The sequence below is a fragment of the Natrix helvetica genome, assembly GCF_964273705.1.
Source record: "Natrix helvetica genome assembly, chromosome: 1".
Classification (NCBI taxonomy): domain Eukaryota; kingdom Metazoa; phylum Chordata; class Lepidosauria; order Squamata; family Natricidae; genus Natrix; species Natrix helvetica.
The window spans coordinates 230,041,344-230,054,873 of NC_138548.1; the positions used below are offsets into that span (position 1 = coordinate 230,041,344).

The window sequence follows — 13,530 nt, forward strand, 5'->3', positions numbered from 1 at the left end:
CAGTCTCCAGAGGCATTATAGGAGCCTGGGGAGGGCAAAAAGAACCTCCCCCGCACCCCCGGAGGCCCTCCGGAGGCTTCAGGGACCGTCCGGAGGCTTCCCTGAAGGCTTCGGAACGCTTAAAACCACCCTCCGAGCAAACCGGAAGTGACTTCCGGTTTGCTCAGAGGATCCTTTTAAGCGCTCCGAAGGCGTCAGGGAAGCCTCCGGACGGTCCCTGAAGCGTCCGGAGGGCCTCCGGGGGTGCGGGGGAGGCTGTTTTCGCCCTCCCCAGGCTCCTATGGAGCCTGGGGAGGGTGAAAAATGGTTTTTAAAAAGGTGAACTCAGCTGGCCAGTGCGCACATGCGCGCTGGCCAGCTGACAGGGCACCGCCTTGCCTGCCCTGACAAATGGCTCCGCATGCCGCCTGTGGCACTCATGCCATAGGTTCGCCATCACTGGCTTAGTGTGTCTTATAGTCCAGAGTGTCTTACAGTCTGAAAAATACAGTATTTATAATAATCAGAACCGTGCTATTCACATTGTCACATTTAGTGCATCTGGTTATTTTTCAGTACAATAAAATATTCCTTTGTGCTCAGAAATTGAATAATTTATGTATCTTCAGTAACTGACCCCTTCAGTAATGGGGGAAAATATTTATGGTTTTTTTTTCAAGTATTTGAAAACATAGTTTAAGTTGCTTCCAATCTGTTTTGCAAATTGATTTAGCTGTAGCTATTAACTTCTTACAACTTCCATATCAATAGCTTAAATAAGTTTTAATTTTATGTAAAATCTTTGTAACAACTATTAGAAAGGGCTCTAAAAGTATTAATGAGGACGATGCTAAAATGCCATTACATTTTTTGTTCTTTCTAAATGTTATAGATATTATGCTTTAAAATAATAAAAAAACTAATGCAGAAGTGTGATTTATTTTAAGTAATCACATTTGTTCAAGGTGCATAATCTTTCTGTTCCCGGTCATGGAAATAACATAGTTCATTATGAATTTTGAATGTGATTGCTCACATGATTCATTACTCCCCCTGTTCTGTCCCCACATATTCTTGAGATATCGCTATATGGCCCATACTTTCATGCGTTCCTTCCTAAAGTATGCAAGTAAGATTCATTGATTACTTATTTTGCTTGTGCAGAAATTTACTTTTTGTTACATATAACCAAACATTTTTTTAAAAATCAGCTTAAAGTTAGTCCATAAATGTATAAAATGTTTGTAGGGCTCGTTTTCCAAAGTCAGCATGAACCAAAAAGCCTTTACCAAAGAATAAAGGAGAGAAAATATTTTACAAAAGGACTGATTGAACAGAATTGGGTCAATTCATCCATCCTCTGATACCTTTTTCCTATAGCTGGCATAGAAACCAGCCAAATGTCGTAATGATTCTTTTTTTTTTCCTCATAAGCTGGCACATTGCCTGCATTAAATTCTTGAATACCTTTGACAATCAGGAGAGCTGCTAAAGACATAACAGCATAATTCTTTCCAAAAATATCCAAAAGTTATAGAAGTCAATCTTTGTAAATTCACATAAAAGTAGTAATATTGGGGCATGAGTGGAAAAATTACTATATTGAATTATAATGTTATATGGTCATCCCAAGTTTTATAAAATAGCCAGATAAGTTCTGACCTTTATGCTAGATTAGAGCCATGGTGTCACAATGGTTAGAAATGTAGCATTGCAGACTAACTGCCCATTGCCAGGTGTTACCAGGAGTTAGCAGCTCAAGCCTTTCATCCGAGGTTGATAAAATGAGGACCCAGATTGTTGACGGAAATATGCTGATATTGTAAACTGCCCAGAGAGTACTGTAAAGCGCTGTGAAGCATTATATACAATGCATTCAGAAAGTATTCAGACCCCCTTCACTTTTGTCAATTTTGTTATGCTGCAGTCTGATTCTACAGGTTGAAATTCATTTTTTTCTGATTACACTCAGTATGCCATAAGTGAAAACAGAATTCTAGAAATGTCTGTAAATTTATTAAAAATTAAAAAAAAACCTGAAATATCATATTGGCATAAGTATTTAGACCCTTTGCAACAACACTTGAAATTTCGCTCTGGTCCCTCCCATTTCTTTTGATTGTTGCTGATATATTTCTACACCTTGACTCAAGTCCACTTGTGATAAATTAAATTGATTGGACATGATTCAGAAAGGCCCACACAGCTCTATAGAAGGCTTCACAGCTGGCAATGCATACTGTAGCAGAGCAAAAGCCATGGGCTTAAGGTAACTGCCTGTAGACAGGCAGGATTATTTTAAGGCACACATCTGGGGAAGGATGCAAAAAAAATTCAGGTGCACTGAAGGCTAAGAGCACAGTGGCCTCTATAATTCTCTAATTCTCAAATGGAAGATGTTTGGCACAGGACTCTTCCAAGAGCTGGTTGTGCAGTGAAACAACAATTGGGGGAGAAGGGCCTTAGTAAGAGAGGTGACCAAGAATCCGATGTCACTGATTGAGTTCCAGAGATCCTGCGTGGAGATGGGGCAGAGTTCCAGAAGAACAACCATCATTGCAGCCCTCCACTGATCTGGGCTTTATGGCAAAGTGGCTAGACGGAAGTAAAACACATGAAAAGCCCACTTGGAGTATAGCAAAAAAGCACCTGAAGGACTCACAAACTCTGAGGAACAAGATTCTCTGGTCTGATGAAACCAAGATTGAACTGTTTGTCCTCAATTCTAAATGTTATGTCTGGAGGAAACCAGGCACTGCACATCTCCTGCCCAATACCACCTCAACAGTGAAGCAGGGTGGTGGCAGCATCATACTGTGGGGATGTTTTTCAGCAGCAGGGACTGGGAGACTGGTCAGGGTTGAGGGAAAGCTGAATGGAGCAAAGTATAAAGATATCCTCAATGAAAACCCTGTTCTACAGCGCCTCAGGACCTCAGACTGGGCCAAAGATTCACTTTCCAACATGACACCAATCCTAAACACACTGTCAAGACAACACAGGAGAGGCTTAGGGACAACTCCATGAATGTCCTAGAGTGGCCCAGCCAGAGCCCTGATTTGAACCCTATTGAACATCTCTGGAAAATGTCCGTCCACTGACAGTCGCCATCCAACCTGACTGAGTTCGAGAGGATTTGCAAGGAAGAATGGCCGAAAATCCCCTAATCCAAATGTTGCAAAGCTTGTTGTGTCATACCCAAAAAGACTCAAGGCTATAATTGCTACCAAAGATGCTTCACCAAAGTACTGAGTGAAGTTATGCCAATGTGATATTTCAGTTTTCTCTTCTTAATAAATTTACAGACAAAAATTCTAAAATTCTGTTTTCACATTGTTATTATGGCATACTGTCGATTAATGAGAAAAAATGAATTTCAACAACTGTAGAATCAAGCTGCAGCATAACAACATTGACAAAAGTGAAGGGGGCCTGAATGCCTTCTGAATGCACTGTAAGTCTAAATGCTATTGCTAGGGCTATTGCACTTTTTCTTGACAACAAGAGTTATTCTTGCTTTGTATGTGACTTGAAAAGCACCAAGCTTAACTATTCAGTTCACTGGAGAAAAAAAATATCAGTGGTATTGTGAGTTTTTAACCTGAATGTACATGCATTTCTTATATATTTCTTCAAATTACCCCCAGCTTTTAATTGCTGGTTTGTTCTCTCTTCTATTTTCCTACAAGGAAACTATGTATTTTACTTCAAGCTGGAAGCTATTCTGAATCTTATTAGCCGAAATTATATTTCTAGAAATGGATAATGCAAATATATTTATCTTCCTATAAGTCTTTGGGAAGTATATTGGTGCAGCTGAATGTCACTCTGGTTAGGAATAAACTTTTATATGGATAACATTTTTAGAGCCCTGTCTGCACTTCACTTTCATATTGGCTATCCAATAGACTGAACTACAATTCAAATTAAATACTGGACATGCTGTCCCCCTCCCTCAAATATTTGTTAAATATTTCCAGCCTCAAACTCTGTTGACCAAGAGTTGTGGGACTCTCTTCAGAGGTGAAATTCTGTGAATGTTTACTTTAATTCATAATTTACTCATTAATATCTACTTCAGTAAGGCATATATTATGTAAGATGGGGCTGGAACTGTTTGTGCAGTCTATATTTGTTCTGCTTTGTAGATCCACTTTTTAACTTTGAATATTTACATTGCAGGAAGAAGAACAGAAGCCCTTAGACAATCCCATTAAAGAGGAAATGACTACAGAGACCTCTCCTGAAACGTAATTTTACTTCAGAATCTATATTGGCCAAGTATTACTCATTTATGTACATTTTCAGAATTTATTTGCTGTTTGTTTATTGCAATTCTGACTCTCTTAATAAGCAAGTGGATTATGAATCTGGATTAGGAAGGATTAGTAATGGATTACATTTGAAATAGTGTGACATTTTGGAAATCTCAGGTATGAGTACAAAGAAGCTAAATATAATTGACCTGAATAAAAAGCCAAATTTAATGAAGTGTATTTAAAATAAGTATAGTCCAGAATTCTGTGATTTAACATCCAGTCCTCATGACTCTTTGTACTTAAAACAGATTTACCTAATCTCTAAATTTGTAACCCTGTGTGTATTTTACCTTTGATTTTTAAAGAAATTAACATTCTTTTCCAAAGCATTTGAAATTGTGTTCTAGATAAAGGTCATTTATATCAATTATGTAACCAAAGCTGTTAAGTCCATTCTCCTCCCTTGAACGATATTGCTTTATTTTTCTGAATATACATTGACTTTCCCTTTAGATGAAGAATTTCACATTTAGTTCTACCAGGCTTTCTTACGCAAAAGAAAGCTATTAGGAGTTACTCCTATATTAACAAAGACAAAGCAAAGATACACAGTTTAGCTTGCAGTGCCCATTCTCATTGCACATCAAGGAACAGGCAAGTTGTAAAAGCAAATAGGGCCACCTGTGTCAACGACATGCTTTTAAAGGCTAAAAGAGAGAGAAGCAAATTGCCCATTTGGCCGTAGTGCCATTCGTCAGCTGAACATTTGAAGTAGAACACAGTATAGCCCTGTGGCCCAGTCAAGCAAGCAGCCATTCATTTTGTACTAAAAGAGGTCAGGGAGGGTGAACTTGTAGCACATCATGAAATTATCAGGTATGTCACATACTAAAAATCATGTTTAAGGTAGATAAAGTAAATAAACAATAGGCTTGCTTGCGATTTTGTCATTTACTTGCTTTCCAAGCTTGGATTTTGGCACAAATAGAACTATTCTTGTAGAATAGTTTGGATTATCTGAGAAGTCAAACTTTAATCCAGTTGTTTATGGAGTGATTTTGTACTACTTTTCAAACTAAAAGACTTTCAGATATATTAGGGGGGAAAATTTTAAAATGCACTAAGAATACTAACTAAAATACAAATATGTAACACAAAAGTGATACAACACTAAAATAAGGATTTTAGTCTATTACTCAATTTTTAGGTAAACATAAGCTTCATGATATAGATTGAAAGAATCCACTCTGCCTAGACATTGTGTTTTTCTTAAAGCAAGGTAATAGTATATTTCCTTTTAAATTGTTTGTTAAATTTATATAGCTACCTATCTCACTTCCATGACTCTTGGCATTTTACAAAATTAGCAAAACATGGTTTAGACAGGCAAAAATCTTGTTCCTTTCCAAATATAGACTTGGTAGTCCAGAATCCTACATGGATTTGTTCTTAGTTGTAATATAACCGCAGTGCATTCAAATGCAGCAGTGAAACTCTCATATTCATTTATGTGACAATATCAGATCTGTTATAACTTAGTGAGTGTGATTAGACCATCATTTGTTCAAAAGGAATAAATGGTTTCAAAACGAAATAGGTTTGATTAAATCAGCTGGACATTTAGTACAGTATCAGCTTCTTGCCAGCAGGGGGTGCCATTTCTCTATACCTATTGCAGGTTGCAAACCGTGCTTGCAGGAACAACAAATCCCTGGTTCCTGTTTTGAATTGCTTCCTGTGAAAAAGTCATTAAACCATTACTACCTTTCAGGGCATAAAATAGAAAAACTGTTCAGGAATCTTGAACAAAAGCCATCCATTTCTCTAAATGGGAGACCTTAATGAGTCAGGTTATGACCCACTGTTTTATGGGAGCTGTTTGGAGGAGGAGGATGCCGTTTCATTTAGCCTGGGAACTTCCGAACTTTGTGTCTTCCACTTTTGTTTTTTCTTCCAAATCTCAACCTTGTTTTCAGAGCATAAACTTCCAAGCACGCCTACTCCATTATATTTTTGTTCAAGCAGCTAACTGCCTTCCATTGAACATTGTTAAAGAAGTGTATATTTGATATGGAGATAGACCAAGCTAAAAGTCAACTATAGCTATTTCATGAACTATAATTCATTTGTTAATATAGGGTCATAAAAAGATAAAAGTCACATGGGATGTAACATAGGCATCAGTTCCTTGCCTTGGATTGACTCCTTAGCATAACTCATCTTTTTTTCTGGTTTTGCTTTGTGTATGAGTGATTATATGCTAAATGAAATCTCATTTATCTTCATATAGAAGGCATTCAAATATTTTAATATCCAGAAGTTCAAATGACATTTACAACTTTACATTGACTTGCAGGAGAGAGAGAGAATTTAAATAGCTGTGGTTCAGGCAGATTGAGTTCTCTTTGCCTTTGTCAGCTTTCTTCCTTCTTCACCAATGTGCTGTTTTTTCCCATGCTTTTGAGTTAAATGACATCTGTTTTCCTCAGAGCTGAAAATAATTGTATTCCTTTCAGTGTGGTACAGATAGCAAACCTAAATTAACTAAAATACAACAGCTATCACCCATACGATTAAAGAGTTAAAATCAAGCCTCATTTGCTCATACACTTTGTTAAGGGAAATTTCTTTTTGTGCTAAGTTGCTTTTATTCCCAAGACTCATATTATCTTATGGAGTATATCAGCGATGGCGAACCTTTTTTGGCTCGCGTGCCACAAGTGGGGGGAGCGCAGGGGGGTCGTGTGCGGGCATGCCGCACCCATAATGCAATGTGCACCCCTCCCCAGTACGCATGCGCGCACAACAGGCGCGCCCCCCCCCCATTTTTACATGCTTTTTTCTCCCTCCCCAGGCTCCAGACGCTTTATAGGAGCCTGGGGAGGGCGAAAAGAGCCTCCCCCCGGAGGCCCTCCGGAGGCTTCAGGGACTGTCCGGAGGCTTCCCTGAAGCCTTCGGAACGCTTAAAACGACCCTCCGAGCAAACCGGAAGTGACTTCCGGTTTGCTCTTAGGGTCGTTTTAGGCATTCCGAAGGCTTCAGGGACCGTCCAGAGGCTTCCCTGATGCCTTCGGAGCGCTCAAAACGACCCTCCAAGCAAGCCGGAAGTGACTTCCGGTTTGCTCGGAGGGTCATTTTAAGCGCTCCAAAGGCTTCAGGGACCATCCGGAGGCTTCCCTGACGCCTTCGAAGCGCTCAAAACAACCCTCCGAGCAAACCGGAAGTCATTTCCGGTTTGCTCGGAGGGTCATTTTAAGCGTTCCGAAGGCTTCAGGGAAGCCTCCGGACGGTCCCTGAAGCCTCCGGAGGGCCTCCGGGAGAGCGGGGGAGGCTCTTTTCGTCCTCCCCAGGCTCCTATAAAGCCTCTAGAGCCTGGGGAGGGCGAAAAAATGGCTTTAAAAAACAGTGAACTCAGCTGGCCAGTGCGCACGTGCGCACTGGCCAGCTGATAGGGCAGCGCCTCATGTGCCCTGACAAATGGCTCCGTGTGCCACCTGTGGCACGCGTGCCATAGGTTGGCCATCACTGGAGTATATTATTTCTCACATCCTTTTCATTCTCTCATCTATCTCTTTGTTAGACATGGAAACTGAGAAAAAATATTTTAGCATAAAGTCTAAATTTAATAACTTTTTTGAATTAGCATAAGATTGCCTTCAAAGTATGTTTCTACATATATTTTTCTCATTTTACTAAATCTTTATTGTATGATTTTTTTTAACCATCAAAATGGCAATTAAATATATTCGGCCCTTATAACTGTTTAAACTTTTTCGTTAATGTAAAGTGCCAGACCTCTCCTTAATAAGTTGATGTTACCACCTGAAGTATTTTAATAATTCTAGGATTGCTAACATTTACCAATTGAACATTATTTTGTGGTAATATTCTAATTTGTAAAGTGTAACATTATGTTTTTATAAATGATCCTCAAGTAAGGTTTAGGGAACAATTGTTCCAAGACAGAGCTTGAAGGGTTTTTGGGTTTTGCAGAGTAAATTATTTATAGATAGAAGTCTCTTTGAATGTTGTGTACTTACTCAAGATTTATAGGAAACACTAGTAATGCTTCAGAGGAATATAACCACACAGAAAAGGCAGTCCATGTAGAATCATTTAAGTCTAAGTAAGTGATGTTTTTAAGTAGATAGAATTCAGGCAAATAAGGACATTAAATGGAGTCCTTACGCTAGTTGATAAAAAAAGTTGTGTAATAGACATAAATCCAGCACCATGGATAGCGCCAAATGTAATTTATTGTCTGAAATTCCCCCTTGTTCTAACAATGAGGATGTTGTCGTAAGAACAAGCTAAAGGTAGCCAATCTATAATATGGACAGCTCTTCATTCCCTGGAGAAGCCCAATTAAAAGATCCTCCGCTGTTACTGTAGCTATAGAGCTAAAAAATATTTGAGGGTTTCTCTAGATTTAGATACTGATGGCAGGGCAGCTTCTCTGACTGGAGGAGACTTTTAAGATTGCCTTTCCTCCCAGAGTACAATTTCATCACTAGATTTTTCTGCTATATCTTAAAAGGGATGTTGTTTGATGAGCATTTTAATGATACAACAGTCCTGCTTTTATAATTGTGGAGTCAAAAACGGACTATTTTCAGAATAACTACGATAATTCATAGATCCATATATTCTCATTTCCCAATGTACCAAAGCAAGGACTGGGAATGGTGCCAGCTCTAAAATAGATGTAATATTATTTTCATTTTATTATCAGAGAAAAATTAAGATAAATAATTGTAGGAAGGTAAGATTACCAACAAGGTATTACCAATACCTTTGGCGACAGCTAGTTATCCTTAATTAGGTTTCAGAAGCTTGTGGTATATTTGTAACACCTATGGTAACCTTTCTCAACTTGATATTTTCTAGATATGACTGCGTCTCCAAAACTCCCTTCTTTTCAACCACTGTGGTTGAGAATCTTTGGACTTGCAGTTCTTATGTATCTTGCTTGCATCCTGTTGAAGTTTTAATTATGAGAAAGACAAAACATATTAACATAGCAACAGCATTTAGACTTATATACCGCTCCATAGTGCTTTATAGCACACTCTGAGCGGTTTACAGAGTCAGCATATTGCCCCCAACAATCTGGGTCCTCATTTTACCAACCTCAGAAGGATGGAAGGCTGAGTCAACCTTGAGCTGTCAGAATTGAACTCCAGGCTGTGGGCAGAGTTATCCTACCATACTGCATTCTAAGCACTGCACAACAATGCCACATAGCTTGAAGTATGAGCATATTGTGTTCCATAATAGCCACAAGCAGGAAATAGCCCTGACTTAGTAACAAATCAAACATGGTATTCTACACATCCCAAAGTGAGGGCCTTTCAGTGTCCATGGCTTGCTGTGCATCTCAAACCAGTAAAACATCCATTATTCAATAATATATATTTTATGTCCATCAAACTGAATTTACTTTTGTTTATGAAAGGAAAGTAATGTCTTGCATTCTGATCAATCTGTTTTGCTTTTATTTAGAAGTGCAGAAAAAAAGGTGGTGAAAATTACCTCAGAAATTCCTCAAACGGAGGTAAGTTGCCTTGTTGCAGTTTATAGATACGGTACCCAAATATGGGAAATGTTTTCTACCCAAACCATATTTTTTACAGCTGAGATTTAGCTGGTAGTTTAGAGTGTAACAGACTTAGGGATTTTTTAAAAAAAATTCTAGCATGTTGCTTATCTTGTAATATTAGGTTAAGAATAGTTCACATATATTGGCTTCCAGTATGAGTCAAAACTGACTGAAGATGTCTCCACAAATAAAAAGGAAATGAAGACTGCTGTGAGGAATAAAAAAACCAGTTGGTAGATTAGATCTTTAAATCTCTCTGGAGAAGGAGAAATTGAAAGATTGCCCATTGGTTCTCTAATTGGTAGCCCCTCACAAGGACACCCTAAAACAAGGGTCTCCTGTGGGCTTGAGTGCCAGGAGCTAAGGGAAATTACCTCTTTGCGTCAGCAGCGGCAGGACCTTTCATAAGGACATTAAGCAAACCTAACTCATTTTCTAATCACATTTGGAAATGTTAAGTTTAACCATTTATGGATATTAAGAGCTTCAAAATGGCAAACTTAATTTGACGCCCGATGAGTTTTAAATGGAGACTTGGCAAATTGGCAAAAACCAAAAAAGGGGAGGTGATTAAAAAAAGGAGACCAGAGAATTTTGGAAACTTAAGACCTACCTGTTCAACTTAGCTGGCCTGGCCTAACTGTAGTTTTTGTGTCCCTCTAGCCTGTATTTTAAATTTTTAGGGGTAGATTTTTAGGTTGTTTTAATTTTTAACTATACTGTACAGCCTATCACTTAATCTGTTTTATGGGTATTTAAAAATATTTAAGTCTTGTATATTGTTTTATTGTGGTCTGTACACCGCCCCGAGTCCCTTTGGGGAAGGGGGCGGTCTATAAATTTAATAAAATTAATTAATTAATTAGGAGACCAGAAAAAGGTGCTTGGAAAGCCTAAGCATGGGTTAAATACAGCCAATCTGCCCAAGAGTGAATTGAAACTTTAAGCCCCGCCTTTGGTGCTGAATATTCTTCAGATTTTTTCAATTCAGTCAGCCCAGTGGATGCGCTTCGAGTTTCTCTTCATTCCTATAAATTGTTTGGACTTTCTGTTCCTTTCACCTTTTAAATTTCCCCCCCTTTTTTCCTTTCCTTCTACTTGGATCGTTACGAGCAGGTTTGGTGAGTTGTTTCCCCCTTAATTTCCTGGAACTCACCACTTTCAGCCTCTCCGTTGTCCTGGGCTCGCTCGGGCGCTGTGAGGCTGCAGGCAACTGTTGGTGGAGGCGCGTGGGTAGGAGCGCCGACGCCAGCGCGATTGCAGCAATTCCGCTGCGATCTTTCTCCCCGCTGAGACCTTCGCTGCTTCCAACCGCGTTCCTGAGGGAGCCAGCAGTTTGCGCAGAGCCTCAGGGCTCTCCAATGAGTGTGGGCAGCCATTTTAAGGAGGTCACACATTGCGGAGGCCATTTGGAGAAGGACAAAAGTGACGGCCGCCATTTTGTTTGACCTAGTTTTTGCTGCGAAAATTGCCGCAGCTGCCTGATGGCCTCTCTTGCAGGTCGCCGACAAGAGCCTTCCTGACCGGTCATTCCGGCACGTTTTGTCTTCATTAACCAATGCAACCCTGCAGTGTCTTCATTAACCAATGCAACCCTGCAGTGGGCGGCAGAGGAGGCTTGTAGCCCTATGAGGTCACACTCCACAGCATTTGACCTGCGTGGGTGCTGGGAGCTTCAGAGTTCGCACTGATCTGCTCATTGCCATCAAGGACTGCTGAGCCTTGCCTTCCCTGTCTTCAGTGTCTCATCGCTAGAGCGCTAAGAACCTTCCCAACTGTAAGGTGGTGAGTGGGGGGAAGTCCTAAATTTGGCCCTTGCATCCCCACACCCAGCCATGGCAGAACAGGCCCCTGAGGAGCCACAGACAGGCCATCCACCAGCAGGGCCTGTACCAGACAAGTTGGCAAGGCAGCCAGGGAGGCAATTAGAGCAAGCAAGCTCTATTCCAGGCAGAGGACCAAGCAGAGTTCAGGCCTCTGAGATGCCAGAAGGCCTTGGAAAAACAATTCTGCAAGGCCCAACAACAACAGGCCCAGTCTTCCAGGCTGGTTTCCCCTGGGGTTCATCCACCCGAAGTCCAACCTAGACATGGGAATGTGGTGTCTGAAAGTGAGGATGGTGGCCAGGAATTTTCTTCTGCGACTTACGTGGCCATGGCGGGCACTCCAGGGCCCTCAATGGCCAACCGAGCCGATCTATTTGCATGCCCCTCCGACCCTGACAAAGAGTCAATCCCGGTGGGTCCCTTTGCACCCCAGCAACCGGCTAGTCAGCCCCTATCTAGGGGACACCCTCTGGAGGATCAGGGACCAGACCTATCCATAGAGATGCAAGATGTCATTGCCAGGGCCATCTTTCAGGGGATAGAGGTCGGCATGCTGCAGCGAGCCAAACATCCACACAAAACCCGGCCGCCCCCGGCCCCAGAGCCTGCTCGGGAGGTTTCTCAGGCCCAGCAACCTCAGTCTCCACAATCCTCTGGCTAGTGAGGATTCGGACTGGGAGGAGGATATTAGTCCGGGCCCTGAGCCCGAATTCTCTGGGGATGAGACTGCTGTTTCAGACAAACCTGCCTTTTCTGACTTGTTCAAGCATGCTCATTTCAAGACTATTTTGAACAAAGCTAAAGCCTCAACCCATTTGGGTACCAGCACCCCTGCCCCGGTTGCTCCCGCTCCCAAGGACCTCAGCGAGGTACTCTTTGAGGAGCCAGAACCAACACAGGAAATTGTGCCAGTTCCAAAATTATTTCTAAATGTAGTGCAAAAGCAATGGGCACAGTCTGGTACCCTTGCTACTCCCAGTGGTAATGATAAGAAGTTGTACATAGTGGATGCGAGTCTGGAGGACCTGCTGAAACACCCTCCCGTGGATGCACCAGTGCACTCACTTCCTCTTTAGTGCTCCCCCTTGAATTATTATAGAGGCTCAAGGCGGAGGACAAGAGGGCCAAAAATGCCTGCCATAAGACTCATAAGGTGGCAGTTTGGGCCATTAAGACTTCCGCTTCTGCGTCCTTCCTGTCCAGGGCAGCACTACTATGGTTAAGGCAGCTTCTTGCTAAGCTTCCGGCCGGGGATACCAAATTGAGGCAGGATGTTAACAAGATCATTGCGGCCACAGAGTACACTGCTGACGTCACCTTAAATGCTGCCAAATTTGCATCCCGATCCCTAGCTTCTAATGTCACCACTTTTATGGCTCAGACATTGGAATGCGGATATGCGCTCCAAGTAGAAGCTTGCTTCTGCCCCCTTCAAGGGCGGCAAGTTGTTTGGGGAGGCCCTTGATCCTGTCCTCATTGAAAATAAGGACAAAAAGAAAGTCTTGTCTTCGGTCAATAAGGAGTCTGATCGCAAGGAGCCCCAGTCCTACAGGGGCTCCCTTTCGGAACACAGAACAGCCTTCCACCTCTGGTTCCTTCCAAAGTTCCTTTAACCAGAGCACGGATAGGTCTCATGACCGTCACCCCTTTTGTGACAGAGGCCACCAGCAGTCCTTCTCCAAACGTCCCTATCGCAGAGGGTCCGGTTCCAGACCCTTCAGACGATATAAATGACCATCAGCAGACTGCTCCCATAGGAGCCATCCACACCGTATAGCTGTTCCATGTCCATGGGAGCAGATCACATCAGACCAGTGGGTCCTTCAAACGATCCGCATAGGTCTGACATTAGAATTCATATCCACTC

At 41.5% G+C, this 13,530-nt stretch overlaps 1 protein-coding gene across 1 annotated transcript in view; it reads left to right on the top strand.

Annotated features, from left to right (window-relative positions):
• The window catches only part of SARNP (SAP domain containing ribonucleoprotein), a 68,247-nt gene that overhangs the window by 10,653 nt on the left and 44,064 nt on the right, over positions 1-13,530 (top strand). The window contains exons 4-5 of the mRNA XM_081933766.1: positions 4,162-4,229; positions 9,741-9,792. Of these exons, the coding sequence (XP_081789892.1) occupies positions 4,162-4,229; positions 9,741-9,792 (120 nt within the window). The remainder of the gene's footprint in view (positions 1-4,161; positions 4,230-9,740; positions 9,793-13,530) is intronic.